This window comes from Heptranchias perlo, chromosome 10 (assembly GCF_035084215.1).
Source record: "Heptranchias perlo isolate sHepPer1 chromosome 10, sHepPer1.hap1, whole genome shotgun sequence".
Classification (NCBI taxonomy): Eukaryota; Metazoa; Chordata; class Chondrichthyes; order Hexanchiformes; family Hexanchidae; genus Heptranchias; species Heptranchias perlo.
Genome location: NC_090334.1, coordinates 53,893,953 through 53,908,740, shown reverse-complemented (window position 1 = coordinate 53,908,740; position 14,788 = coordinate 53,893,953). Strand labels below are relative to the sequence as shown.

The following is a 14,788-nucleotide window of genomic DNA, read 5'->3' as shown; positions in this document are numbered from 1 at the left end:
GATGGCCTAGCTCTAATTTTAAGATTATGTCCCCTTGTTCTTGATTTCCCCACCAGAGGAAATAGTTTCTCTGTATCTAACCTATCAAATTCTTTTAACATTTTAAGTACCTCGATCAGATCACTCCTCATTCTGCTATACTCAAGGGAATACAAGCCAAGTTTATGCAATGTGTCATCGTAATTTAACTCTCTAAGCCCCACTATCATTCTGGTGATTCTGTGTTGCCCCCCTCCAAGGCCAACATATTTTTCCTGAGTTACAGAGCCCAAAACTGAATGCAATATTCCAGATGGGGTCTGACCACGGCTCTATACAACTGAAATATAACTTCCTCCCCTTTGTAATCCAGCCCTCTTGGGATATAGGCCAACATTCTATTAGCCTTTTTGATTGCTTTTTGTTCCTATCTACTGGTTTTTAATGATTTGTGTACTTGGACTCCCAAATCTCTTTGCTACTCCACAGAACATAGTTTCTCACCATTTAGAAAATACTCCGATTTATCTTTCTTGTATAAGGAAAGGGCTAATCAAACTATCTCAGAGTCTGCTAATGTTACACTGCTATTGATTTCACTTTATATTGCAGTAATAGTGACCTTTAGCTTTTGCCTGTTAAATAAGGGTATGTCAATTTAGATGCAGTGACCACTGAACTGTTGAATTAAGACTGAACTTAAAGCAATGGTCAGTTTAGACAATAAACCTAATTAAAAGACGTGTCAGTGCATACTACCGAGAACTTGAATTAGTTCATAACAAGTTCTGCAGAAGGAAGACATCTGTGCCGACCTCATCCTTTCCAGAAGCAGGAGATTAGTATGGAATGGTACAGATTTATAATTAGAAGTTTGACATGGTAGAATACTAACGAGTGAAACTATCGATAAAATAACAAAATAGGGTAGTTATGCTGATCTAAGGAAAAAGAACTAGTAAAAAGGAAGAGATTAGCAAAAGTAAATGTGGGTCCCTTAGAGATTATAATGGGGAAAAAGGAAATGGCAGAGACGTTAAACAAATATTTTGTATCTGTCTTCACGGTAGAAGACACAAAAAACATACTGGAAATAGTGGGGAACCAAGGGCCTAAGGAGAGTGAGGAACTTAAAGTAATTAAGATCAGTAAAGAAAAAGAACTGGAGTAATTAATGGGACTAAAAGCCAACAAATCCCCTGGACCTGATGGCCTACATCCTAGGGTTTTAAAAGAGGTGGCTGCATAGATAGTGGATGCATTGGTTTTGATCTTCCAGAATTCCCTAGATTCTAGAACGGTCCCTGTGGATTGAAAGGTAGCAAATGTAACCCCGCTATTCAAGAAAGGTGCAAGAGAGAAATCAGAGAACTATAGGCCAGTTAGGGAAAATGCTTGAATCTATTATTAAAGACGTTGTAAAAGGGCACTTAGAAAGTCATAATATGATTAGGCAGAGTCAACACGATTATGAAAGGGAAATCGTGTTTGACAAATCTATTAGAGTTTTTTGAGGGTGTAACTAATAGGGTAGATAAGAGGGAACCAGTGGATGTAATATATTTGGATTTTCTAAAGGCATTCGATAAAGTGCCACACAAGAGGTTGTTGCACAAGTTTAGGGCTCATGGGATTAGGGTAATATATTAGCATGGATTGAGGATTGGTTAATGGACAGAAAAAAGAGAGTAGGAATAAACGGGTCATTTTCGGGTTGGCGGGTTGTAACTAGTGGGGTGCCGCAAGGATCAGTGCTTGGGCCTCGGCAATTTACAATATATATCAATGACTTAGATGAGGGGACCGAGTGTAATGTATCCAAATTTGCTGCTGATACAAAGCTAGGTGGGAAAGTAAGCTGTCAGGAGGACGCAAAGAGGCTGTGAGGGAATATAGACAGGTTAAACGAGTGGGCAAGAAGGTGGCAGATGGAGTATAATGTGGGGAAATGTGAAATTATCCACTTTGGTAGGAAGAATAAAGAAGCAGAATATTTTTTAAAAGGTGAGAGACTAAGAAATGTTGGCAGTCAGAGGGATTTGGGTGTCCTTGTACACAAATCACAAAGTTAACATGCAGGTACAGCAAGCAATTAGGAAGGCAAATGGTGCTTTAGCCTTTATTGCATGAGGGTTAGAGTATAAGAGTAAGGAGGTCTTGCTGTAATTATATAGGGCTCTGGTGAGACCACACCTGGAGTACTGTGTACAGTTTTGGTCTCCTTACCTAAGAAAGGATATACTTGCCTTAGAGGGGGTGCAATCAAGGTTCACGAGATTGATTCCTGGGATGAGAGGGTTGTTTTATGAGGAGAGATTGAGTAGAATGGGCCTGTATTCTCTGGAGGTTGGAAGAATGAGAGGTGATCTCATTGAAACATATAGAATTCTTAGCAGACTTGACAGGGTAGATGCAGACAGGTTGTTTCCCCTGGCTGGAGAATCTAGAATAGGGGTCATAGTCTCAAGATAAGGAGTTGTCCATTTAGGACCGAGATGAGGAAAAATTTCTTCAGTCAGAGGGTTATGAATCTTTGGAATTCTCTTCCCCAGAGGGCTGTGGATGCTCAGTCATTGAGTACATTCAAGACTGAGATTGATAGATTTTTGGACATTAAGGGAATCAAGGGATATGGGGATAGGTCAGGATGTGGAGTTGAGGTAGAAGTTCAGCCATGATCTGATTGAATGGCAGAGCAGGCTCAAGGGGCCAAAAGACCTACTCCTGCTCCTATTTCTTATGTTCTAAAGTTATTGATGAGGGACAAGGGAAGCAGCTCGGTGAAATTCACCTTGTATGGAGTTGTATTAAGTAATGCAGAAATGTGTGGATTGTCACAAAGAAGGGGTATGGAAAAGATATAAAAAGTGGATGTTGCAACAGATACTTAGGATTCGATTATGGTCTGCAGCCTGTATACTGAGCTCGGAACTGCAACACATTTGAGTCCTCTGGCTAAACTCACAAGGTTTGGTCGTAAGCGTTGCTTCTTTAAGCATATTTTACTGTATACTTAATAAATCTGTGACATCTAACATTCAGTGTTGCGAACCCTATTGATTTGAGGAGTAAATTATAAGTAAGAACATACACCCCTCCTCTAAGATTTGGGTCCAAAGTGGATGACGTCATACTTGTCCACACTGAACTCCATTTGCCATAGTTTTGCCCACTCACTTAATCTATTTACGTCCCTTTGCAACTTTCTGCTCCCATCTGTACTACTTACTGTCCCTCCTAACTTGGTGTCATCTGCAAACTTGGATACATTTCTCAGCTCAACAGCTGAGATCATATTGTATGGGTATCCTTGGACAGTTTACAGGGTATTTCCCTTGCAAATCTGGAAGGTAACTCCTCGGGCAATTTTACAGGGCACTATTCCTACAGTCAGCACCTGAAATGTTAACTCATCTGCGTTATCCACAGATGCTAACTGCTGAATGCTTTTGGCCTTTTCTGGTTTTGTATCAGATTTCCAGCATGTGCTGTTTTTACACCATAAGTTATAAGGCTGTGTAGCTATTTGTTTTTCCATGTCTTTGCCTTAGAACCATAGGCATTCACAAGATAACTACAGATGAGGAAGGGCATTCGGCCCATCTTGATTTGAATTTTTAGATAATGAGTGGCCTGCAGAGTCTTTCTGGAATTTTTCTGTTTGTGTTTCAGATTTCCAGCAGCTACGGTTTTTTAGGCTACAAGTGAATGAATGTTAGGTATACCTATGCCTTAGGAACATAGGAACAGGAGTAGGCCATTTAGCCCCTCGAGCCTGTTCCGCCATTCAATGAGATCATGGCTGATCTATGACCTAACTCCATATACCCACCGTAGCCCCATATCCCTTAATACCTTTGGTTAACAAAAATCTATCAATCTCAGATTTAAAATTAACAATTGAGCTGATGTTTGCGGAAGAGAGTTCCAAACATCTACCACCCTTTGCGTGTAGAAATGTTTACTAACTTCACGCCCGAAAGTCCTGGATTTAAGTTTTAGGCTATGTCCCCTAGTCTTAGACTCCCCAACCAGCGGAAATAGTTTCTCTCTATCTACCCTATCAGTTCCCCTTAATATCTTGAAAATTTCGATCAAATCACCCCTTAATCTTCTAAATTCTAGGGAATACAATCCTAGTTTGTGTAATCTCTCCTCGTAACTTAACCCTTGGAGCTAAGGTACCATTCTAGTAAATCTACGCTGCACTCCCTCCAAGGCCAATATATCTTTCCTAAGGTGTGGTGCCCAGAACTGAACACAGTACTTCAGGTGTGGTCTAACCAGGACTTTGTATAGCTGTAGCATAACTTCTACCCCCTTGTATTCTAGTCCTCAAAGTATAAAGGCCAGCATTCCATTAGCCTTTTTGATTATTTTCTGTACCTGTCTATGGCATTTTAATGATTTATGTACATGGATCCCTAAGTTTCTTTGGACCTTCACTGTCTCGAGCTGTACACCATTTAGACAATACTCTGATCTATCCTTTTTAGGTCCAAAGTGGATGATCTCACAATTGCCTACATTGAAATCTATTTGCCACAGTTTTGCCCATTCACTTAATCTATTAATATCTCTTTGTAATTTTTTGCTTCCATCTACACTCTCGCCTATCTTTGTGTCATTGGCAAACTTGGATATGTGGCTCACTCTCCTGCCATCTACGTCATTAATAAATACAGTGAATAGTTGAGGTCCCAACACAGCTCCCTGTGGGACATCACGAGTCATATCCTGCCAATTTGAGTACCTGCCATTATCTCTACCCTCTGCCTCCTGCTGCTCAGCCAATTTCCTAAATAGGTCAATAATTTGCCTTCAATTCCATGAGCTTCAACTTTAGCTAACGGTCTCTTATGGGGGACTTTATCAAATGCCTTCTGGAAGTCCACATAAACAACATCCGTAGGCATTCCCCTGTCCACTACTTTAGTCACCTCTTCAAAAAATTCAATCAGGTTCGTCAGGCATGACCTACCCTTTACAAATCCATGCTGGCTCTCTCTGATCAGCTGAAAATTTTCAAGGTGCTCAGTCACTCTATCCTTAATTATAGACTCTAGTAATTTCCCAAAAACAGGTTTCCCTCTCTGACCTTTCTTAAATAGCGGAGTGACATGTGCAATTTTCCAATCTAAAGGAATGGTTCCTGAATCGAGAGAACTTTGGAAGATTATAGTTAGGGCATCTGCAATGTTCTCACCTACTTCCTTTAATCCCTCGGATGGAAACCATCTGGTGCTGGGGATTTGTCACTTTTTAGTGTCATTATTTTCTTCATTATTGTTAATTTGCTTACGTTAATTATGGTGAGTCCCCGGCCCTGATTCAAAATTAGTTTCCTTGGGGTGACTGGCATGCTATCCTCTTCCTCTACTGTAAATACTGACGCAAAGTAATTATTTAACATGACCACGTTAAATTACATGCCTGTGTAATTACTCGTTCTCACGTTATAATCAGGGGAGTTTATGGGAGTTAAATTGCATGTGAAGTGCCTGCTTTTTTGGCACTACGCAGCCCACGAAGACTCGAAAATGGGGTCCGAGATGCACGAGTACACTTCCGAGAGAAAGTGCGCAGGACGCCATCTTGGTAAAGGCGTTTGCATGCACCGGCAGCATGCAAAGTAGGGAGATGATGACGCGAATCAGTGTGCAATGCTGATTTGAAGCCACCACTGCCATTTTTTTTTTTTTATTCGTTCACGGGATGTGGGCGTCGCTGGTGAGGCCAGCATTTATTGCCCATTCCTAATTGCCCTTGAGAAGGTGGTGGTGAGCCGCCTTCTTGAACCGTTGCAGTCCGTGTGGTGACGGTTCTCCCACAGTGCTGTTAGGAAGGGAGTTCCAGGATTTTGACCCAGCGACAATGAAGGAACGGCGATATATTTCCAAGTCGGGATGGTGTGTGACTTGGAGGGGAACGTGCAGGTGGTGTTGTTCCCATGTACCTGCTGCTCTTGTCCTTCTAGGTGGTAGAGGTCGCGGGTTTGGGAGGTGCTGTCGAAGAAGCCTTGGCGAGTTGCTGCAGTGCATCCTGTGGATGGTGCACACTGCAGCCACAGTGCGCCGGTGGTGAAGGGAGTGAATGTTTAGGGTGGTGGATGGGGTGCCAATCAAGCGGGCTGCTTTATCTTGGATGGTGTCGAGCTTCTTGAGTGTTGTTGGAGCTGCACTCATCCAGGCAAGTGGAGAGTATTCCATCACACTCCTGACTTGTGCCTTGTAGATGGTGGAAAGGCTTTGGGGAGTCAGGAGGTGAGTCACTCACCGCAGAATACCCAGCCTCTGACCTGCTCTCGTAGCCACAGTATTTATATGGCTGGTCCAGTTAAGTTTCTGGTCAATGGTGACCCCCAGGATGTTGATTGTGGGGGATTCGGCGATGGTAATGCCGTTGAATGTCAAGGGGAGGTGGTTAGACTCTCTCTTGTTGGAGATGGTCATTGCCTGGCACTTGTCTGGCGCGAATGTTACTTGCCACTTATGAGCCCAAGCCTGGATGTTGTCCAGGTCTTGCTGCATGCGGGCTCGGACTGCTTCATTATTTGAGGGGTTGCGAATGGAACTGAACACTGTGCAGTCATCAGCGAACATCCTCATTTCTGACATTATGATGGAGGGAAGGTCATTGATGAAGCAGCTGAAGATGGTTGGGCCTAGGACACTGCCCTGAGGAACTCCTGCAGCAATGTCTTGGGGCTGAGATGATTGGCCTCCAACAACCACTACCATCTTCCTTTGTGCTAGGTATGACTCCAGCCACTGGAAAGTTTTCCCCCTGATTCCCATTGACTTCAATTTTACCAGGGCTCCTTGGTGCCACACTCGGTCAAATGCTGCCTTGATGTCAAGGGCAGTCACTCTCACCTCACTTCTGGAATTCAGCTCTTTTGTCCATGTTTGGACCAACGCTGTAATGAGGTCTGGAGCCGAGTGGTCCTGGCGGAACCCAAACTGAGCATCGGTGAGCAGGTTATTGGTGAGTAAGTGCCGCTTGATAGCACTGTCGACGACACCTTCCATCACTTTGCTGATGATTGAGAGTAGACTGATGGGGCGGTAATTGGCCGGATTGGATTTGTCCTGCTTTTTGTGGACAGGACATACCTGGGCAATTTTCCACATTGTCGGGTAGATGCCAGTGTTGTAGCTGTACTGGAACAGTTTGGCTAGAGGCGCACAAGTCTTCAGCACTACAGCTGGGATGTTGTCGGGGCCCATAGCCTTTGCTGTATCCAGTGCACTCAGCCGTTTCTTGATATCACGTGGAGTGAATCGAATTGGCCGAAGACTGGCTTCCATGATGGTGGGGATATCGGGAGGAGGCCGAGATGGATCATCCACTCCGCACTTCTGGCTGAAGATGGTTGCAAATGCTTCAGCCTTGTCTTTTGCACTCATGTGCTGGACTCCGCCATCATTGAGGATGGGGATGTTTGCAGAGCCTCCTCCTCCTGTTAGTTGTTTAATTGTCCACCACCATTCACGACTGGATGTGGCAGGACTGCAGAGCTTTGATCTGATCCGTTGGTTGTGGAATCGCTTAGCTCTATCTATAGCATGTTGCTTCCGCTGTTTAGCATGCATGTAGTCCTGAGTTGTAGCTTCACCAGGTTGGCACCTCATTTTTAGGTACGCCTGGTGCTGCTCCTGGCATGCTCTTCTACACTCCTCATTGAACCAGGGTTGATCCCCCGGCTTGTTGGTAATGGTAGAGTGAGGAATATGCCGGGCCATGAGGTTACAGATTGTGCTGGAATACAATTCTGCTGCTGCTGATGGCCCACAGTGCCTCATGGATGCCCAGTTTTGAGCTGCTGGATCTGTTCTGAATCTATCCCATTTAGCACGGTGGTAGTGCCACACAACACGTTGGATGGTGTCCTCAGTGCGAAGACGGGACTTCATCTCCACGAGGACTGTGCGGTGGTCACTCCTACCAATACTGTCATGGACAGATGCATTTGCGACAGGTAGATTGGTGAGGACGAGGTCAAGTAAGTTTTTCCCTCGTGTTGGTTCGCTCACCACCTGCCGCAGGCCCAGTCTAGCAGCTATGTCCTTCAGGACTCGGCCAGCTCGGTCAGTGGTGGTGCTACCGAGCCACTCTTGGTGATGGACATTGAAGTCCCCCACCCAGAGTACATTTTGTGCCCTTGCTACCCTCAGTGCTTCCTCCAAGTGGTGCTCAACATGGAGGAGGACTGATTCATCAGCTGAGGGAGCATGTTAGGTGGTAATCATCAGGAGGTTTCCTTGCCCATGTTTGACCTGATGCCATGAGATTTCATGGGGTTCAGAGTCAATGTTGAGGACTCCCAGGGCCATTCCCTCCTGACTGTATATCACTGTACCGCCACCTCTGGTGGGTCTGTCCTGCCGGTGGGACAGGACATACCCAGGGATGGTGATGGAAGAGTCTGGGACGTTGGCTGAAAGGTATGATTCTGTAAGTATGGCTATGTCAGGCTGTTGCTTGACTAGTCTGTGGGACAGCTCTCCCAATTTTGGCACAAGTCCCCAGATGTTAGTAAGGAGGACCTTGCAGGGTCGACTGGGCTTGGTGTTTTGCCGTTGTCATGTCCGGTGCCTAGTGGTCTGATGCCGGGTGGTCCGTCCGGTTTTATTCTTATTGTGACTTTTCGTAGCGAGATTTTACAACTGAGTGGCTTGCTAGGCCATTTCAGAGGGCAATTAAGAATCAACCACATTGCTGTGGGTGTGGAGTCACATATAGGCCAGACCGGGTAAGGACGGCAGGTTTCCTTCCCTAAAGGACATTAGTGAACCAGATGGGTTTTTACGACAATCCGGTAGTTTCATGGCCATCATTACTGATACTAGTATTTTAATTCCAGATTTTATTTAATTAATTGAATTTAATTAATTAATTGAATTTAAATTCGCCAGCTGCCGTGGCGGGATTTGAACTCATGACTCTGGATTTTAGCCTAGGTCTCTGGATTACTAGTCCAGTAACATAACCACTGTGCTCACACTCTAGCCAACGCTCTGTCATAACCTCGCACAGCTGAACACGACGTTAAACGGCAAAAAAGATTCCCCACCAGTGCTATTTAAAGGGATCATGAAGTACTTGCAGGTTAGTTGCTTGATTATTTCTTCTTGCTGCTGGTGCAATTGTGTGCATTTTTGGAGGTTTCCTATATTTGGGAGTGGTCTGGTTGCTCTTGCAGTACTTTTTGTATCATTTAAAATATTGTGCTGTTAAAAGTTGTTTCCAGACATGGTAGGGCTTCCTCTCGGAATTGAACATACCTGGGAGAATGAAGAGAGGTCATGCAGGGCAGGACAAGCTGCTATTAAAGGGACGAGGAGGAGCAAGAGGAAGTGGAGGAAGAGGAAGAGAGGCCACAACGTAGACAGGTCCTTACTGTCAGGGCTCTATGTGATCAGATTTTTCATGAGCGTTACCAATAGCCTGAACTACACCTCCCCATTCACCAAAAGTCCCACGCTCCTTACCTTTCCTCTATCACTGACCATCACATTGTCCTCTTTCTGACAAAACACATTGGTTCCTCCCTCAGTTCACTGCAAAAATAAAAACGACTACCAAAACCAAATGCAAATTAAAATTCAAATTGATCAATTCACTCATTAAATAATGCATACAAAATGAAACCATTCCCCCTTGTGTATTCCCTTAGTGGCTATCTTTCGTGTGTCTTTGCCTTTCCTGGTGCTCTTAAGAAGTGCTTCCTCAGGGGCTGGAGCATGGAAGGCTGCTGACCTTCAATTGAGGAGACTGCAGATGGCCTTGTAGGACAACCTCGAGCAGCACTGGGCCGAGGGGGCCTGGCTTCAGACTGCATTAGCTGGGCCTGGGCTGGCTGGCTAACAGGTAACAGCAAGGGCACTGGCGGAATTGCAGGGGTGGGAGCAGGAATGCTATCATCCTAAGAGAAGACAGCAGGTTCCTCTACCTGGGCAGCACCTCAGCAATCCTGGTGATCTGTTGCAGAGCAGATTGCCAGACTGATGCCCTCGAAGCCCCTTTCAACAGTGGCACTCAGAGCCACGGTGGCAGCAGTCTGAGCTTCCAAGGCAGCCGTCAGACCTTTGATGGAACCTCCCTCTTCAAGCATCAGTCATCAGACGCTGCATCATGGTGGGTTCCACAGTTGTGCTGATAGAGGTGACCATCCATTCCATGTAGGTAAGGATGGGTTCCAGCTCTACGCAAAGCCCTGTACAAAGTTGGAACTGGACTCCTCCGTGCTCCTTGTCATTGCGCACAGGCTTTCTAGCAGGCTTTCCAGTATACCAAGCATTTGGTTGTGTATGCCTATCAGCCACCTTCTGTAGCCTGGCCCATTGAAGTCCTTATTTGACTCCTCTGCAGCAGAACTAGTGTGTGACCTCGCCCTCAGGCGAGCTGGCACCCACGGTATTCTTTCCCCCCACCCTGGCTCCTGCGAATGTGCCCAGTGTCTCACCATGTGCAGATCCCTCCTCTAGCCTAGCCTCTAAAGTACGCACAGTGTCAGTCTCTGAGCTGGTGGCTGCATGTGTAAGATCGAGTGACGGTAGGTGGATGATGGGAGTGTAGTGAATTGAGCAGTTGGCAGGATATTTGAAGATTGAACTCACTCACCTTGACAACTTGTGACAGATCATTGTACTTCTTCCTGCACTGCATCCATGTTCCTGGAGCTATACTCCTCCCCTGCTTTCTCCTACTGCACCCTGAGCATATGTCTGGAGGGCCTCCTGCCCCCCTGCGGATTCAGGATGTCCCTCCTCTCCACCTCTTGCACCTCTGAGGAGACAGGACCGAGGTTTCCTTTTTTTTGTCCTTTACATTCTCTGCAGGTCCAAGAATTATTTTGTGTAGAAACTGCATGCCCATTTTTATACCAAGTATGGCGTGTTGTATATAATTCAACTCAGTTCAGCTCAACTTAAATTGTACATGTGAAATTAAATTGAAATTTTTTGGCAAATGTGAAGTAAAATTGTAGAAGAGATCATATTGAACAAAATAATGTATGACTTGGCATAATTTGTTTGAAATTGTGCCTGAAAAATGTAGTTAAATATTTCATAACCTGCACTAACTATTGAATATCTGTTTTGGTGTTGATGTCACATGATCAGTCAGGCACCCTATCTTGTAATCTTGTTGAAAATGCTTTCCAACTATGTCTTACAACAGCTGCAAAATTACAATACTCTTAATCTTAAGATAGAAGTATCATGGTGTCATAGTAGACACAACACAGGAGGAGTACTTATCATTAATGGAGCAATTCCATGGGCCCTCTGAAACTGAGTGCAACTAGCAGCTATTCCTGAGTCAATTGGGCGATGATTCCAAGTGCCATTTAACTGTGAAGGCCATCAACTCTGAACTTAGCTCTATATTCACTGTCCACACAAGCAAGGGGTCACTATGGTCGTGATTGGGACTAAGTAAAACTAAGGCCAATTGGAGCATTATCACTACTTTCTCAGCTGAGGTTAGCTAACTCAACATAGACTGGGATAAACCTGGCACCTTCTTGCTCTGCACAGCCATTGAGCTATTGTGTAAAGGGGACAAGAGCATGTGTGAGATTAGGAAAGAAAAGTGCGTCATCACACTGGCATTACACTCACTGCTGTGATATAAACAAACATTTATTTCTTTTTAAATTAAGCCATACCATCTATGAATACTGGTTAAAGTGTTTATTAAAATAAAGATCAAGCAGACAAATGTCTGCATATTTTATTATGATGTGGAGATGCCGGTGATGGACTGGGGTTGACAATTGTAAACAATTTTACAACACCAAGTTATAGTCCAGCAATTTTATTTTAAATTCACAAGCTTTCGGAGATTTTCTCCTTCCTCAGGCAAATGTTTTTGCCTGAGGAAGGAGAAAATCTCCGAAAGCTTGTGAATTTAAAATAAAATTGCTGGACTATAACTTGGTGTTGTAAAAATATTTTATTATGAACATTGTCAATGTTTTGCTGTAATGTCTACCTCAAGCTTAGAGTGAGGTTAGGATTTTCCCCTGCATGTTCAGCACAATTGTACTTTGTTCCATTTTCCAAACTTAGCAGAAGCTTCAATGAGGCTTTCAGCTATCCCAAGGTTTTACCTTTTGTTTTGTAGACTCAGTATAAAATGTGAATAAAGCAGTCAGCAGAAGCTGAAATTGTTCAATTTGATCACTAATGATACAATAGCATGGCACAGGCTTGTTTTTCAGTTGTCTTCACCTTCAATGCAAACCAAATGCGCCTCCCCTTTAAGGGGTGCAGGCTGCCTTTAGCTAGCCTTGTGTGATATCAGGTCCCCTGCTGCTGCATGCAATGAACAATGCTGGCTGCGCGCAGCAATCACGTAAAACAGCAGGCAGTACCAATTTAACATACCGCCTGCAGTGCAATGAACGGACGCGGGTTAATCGGGTACCATGATCCCCATTCCCATTTTCCGGGGTTATCCAATTTAGCTCCCATTGAGTTGTCAGCTTTTGGGAGGTGCTTACTTCAGTTTTAAGTTGCTGGTCATCTTTTGCTAGTTTTCTAGGTTGGTATATATGAAGATTGATTAGCTTGCTAAATGCAGTACTTCCCATACGGGAAAAAAATTGTGAAACCAGTTTAAATTTATAAATTCTATCTGGTCTTGTGGCCCAAGTTCAGGATGACTATACCCGTTGCCTCTGCTAGGAAGCTGCATGAGGAAGAAGCGGCCAATGAAAGTAAGGGGCGGGCTGGCAGCCGGGGTGGGTGTTTACTTCTGGCTGTTCGGATTGGATGGAACTTGTACTAAAAAAGGTTATAAACCACCTTCAGAAGGTTTCGAAATAGAAAAGCTGGATTGCATATGTGCGAGGGGGAGGTGATACAGCTAGTAAAGAAAAAAGACGTATACTAAATAGGTCTTCAAAAGAAAAAGTAAAACCTTTACTGAGCACCAAACCTGCTCTACGTGTTGATGAATCAAAATATCCGCAGATCTGTAAATACCCAAGAGCTTATTGTATAAACTGTAACGCAATCAAGAGCCGAACAGAAAGGCCCGGCCAGTGTGAGCAGCTCGATCACCAACAGAGCCATCATTTCATTCAGCTCCAAAAAAGAGAAATGGCATTGGATTTCGCTGCAGGATGCCTGGGAGGTGAGGGTTTAAAAAAAAATCTAAATCGGACTTCATTTTTTAAGAGATCTCGCAAAGCGCCGCAGCAGCCGTGCGTGCTCCGCTATAACCCGAGTGTGGATCACCGGGGCTGCCACGTCTTTACAAAGCGGGTCCGTTTAATTGAGCCATTCCAGGGTTGGAGGAATCGCGAGCGGGCGGGCGGGTGTTTTAACGTCGCGCCGTTGCAGCAGTCGGAATATTTGCGGATTCAAGGTCAGAGCAGACTTTAGCGGATTAAAAATAAAACCCCGGCGCTGGCGTGCAGCGGGCCGCCAAGCCCCGCTACCTTCCTGGCATAACATGGCAGTGGCGACGTGTAATAAGCTTCGCTTTCCACCCAAGAGCCAAACCTTTCTTTGAATCTGTGATGAAGATATTTCCAGCTCCTCTCTTGCAACGCAGTTGCCCGCGTTGATCATCCCCGTCGCTATTAATAGCAGCGATGCACGTGAAAATCCGTATCGTTAGCTGATACATTCTTAGCAACAAGCTGTTGACGAAGTGTTTGCTGCATTAAGTTTAAAATGTACATCGAGTAAAAAATTGCTGCTCTTAACAGTCTGTTTTCCCTCATATTCCTTACGGACCCATACTTGCCTCTGTAAAGAATATGCTGAGCAAAAGTTTGTATTTTATTTGTTTTGGGTGACCCGTTTATTTATAACTTTTTTTTGTAATCAGTGATTGAAGAATAGACAACATCAGTGAGTCGTATTTATTGCATCCTTTTACTTATATTTACTTATAAATCTTACTATTTGTGTAATGGACACTGAAGACTATTACTCAGCTAAGCTCACTGTCATTGATCAGTAATTCATTGAAATCAGATATCCATCCATGTTTGAAATTAAACTAAACGGAAAGACTAAATATGGCATTGACTAAAGAACTAGAATGCAGGCATAATGTGCATAAATCTGCAGTCATCTTATTGAACTGTTGGGGGGGGGGGGAGGATGAAAGAATAACAGGTACCTAGGAATTGTAAACAATTTTACAACACCAAGTTATAGTCCAACGATTTTATTTTTAATCCCACAAGCTTTCGGGGGCTTTCCCCTTCCTCAGGCAGTGTGGAAAAGACAATTTCGAAAGCCTGGTGATTACTGCCCGTTGCCAAGGCAATCACAGTGAGCAGACAGAGAGGTGTCATCTAAAAGGCCACTGAATATACAACCCCCCAAAAAAAAAGAGAGAGAGAGAGAGAGATAAGGAAGACAGTCAATGACCCGTTATATTAAAAACAGATAACATTTGTTCGCTGGTGGGGTTACGTGTAGTGTGACATGAACCCAAGATCCCGGTTGAGGCCGTCCTCATGGGTGCGGAACTTGGCTATTAATTTCTGCTCGACGATTTTGCGTTGTCGTGTGTCTCGAAGGCCGCCTTGGAGTACGCTTACCCGAAGGTCGGTGGCTGAATGTCCATGACTGCTGAAGTGTTCCCTGACAGGGAGAGAACCCTCCTGTTTGGCGATTGTTGCGCGGTGTCCGTTCATCCGTTGTCGCAGCGTCTGCATGGTCTCGCCATGGTACCAGGTACCTAGGAGTCATCGTAGTGTAGTAATCTAATCAAAGCCATCCAATAACATCAAACCGCAAGAGCAAAGATATAGAGGCCTGCATCCTGAGCTTGG

At 44.4% G+C, this 14,788-nt stretch overlaps 1 protein-coding gene across 2 annotated transcripts in view; it reads left to right on the top strand.

Annotated features, from left to right (window-relative positions):
- The first annotated feature begins 12,808 nt into the window (after positions 1-12,808).
- Positions 12,809-14,788, top strand: part of LOC137326569 (mitochondrial basic amino acids transporter) — a 34,491-nt gene continuing 32,511 nt past the window's right edge. For both annotated transcript variants that reach the window (XM_067991797.1, XM_067991796.1), the window contains exon 1: positions 12,809-13,128. In XM_067991797.1, coding sequence (XP_067847898.1) covers positions 13,095-13,128 — 34 coding nt within the window. In that variant the 5' untranslated portion in view covers positions 12,809-13,094. The remainder of the gene's footprint in view (positions 13,129-14,788) is intronic.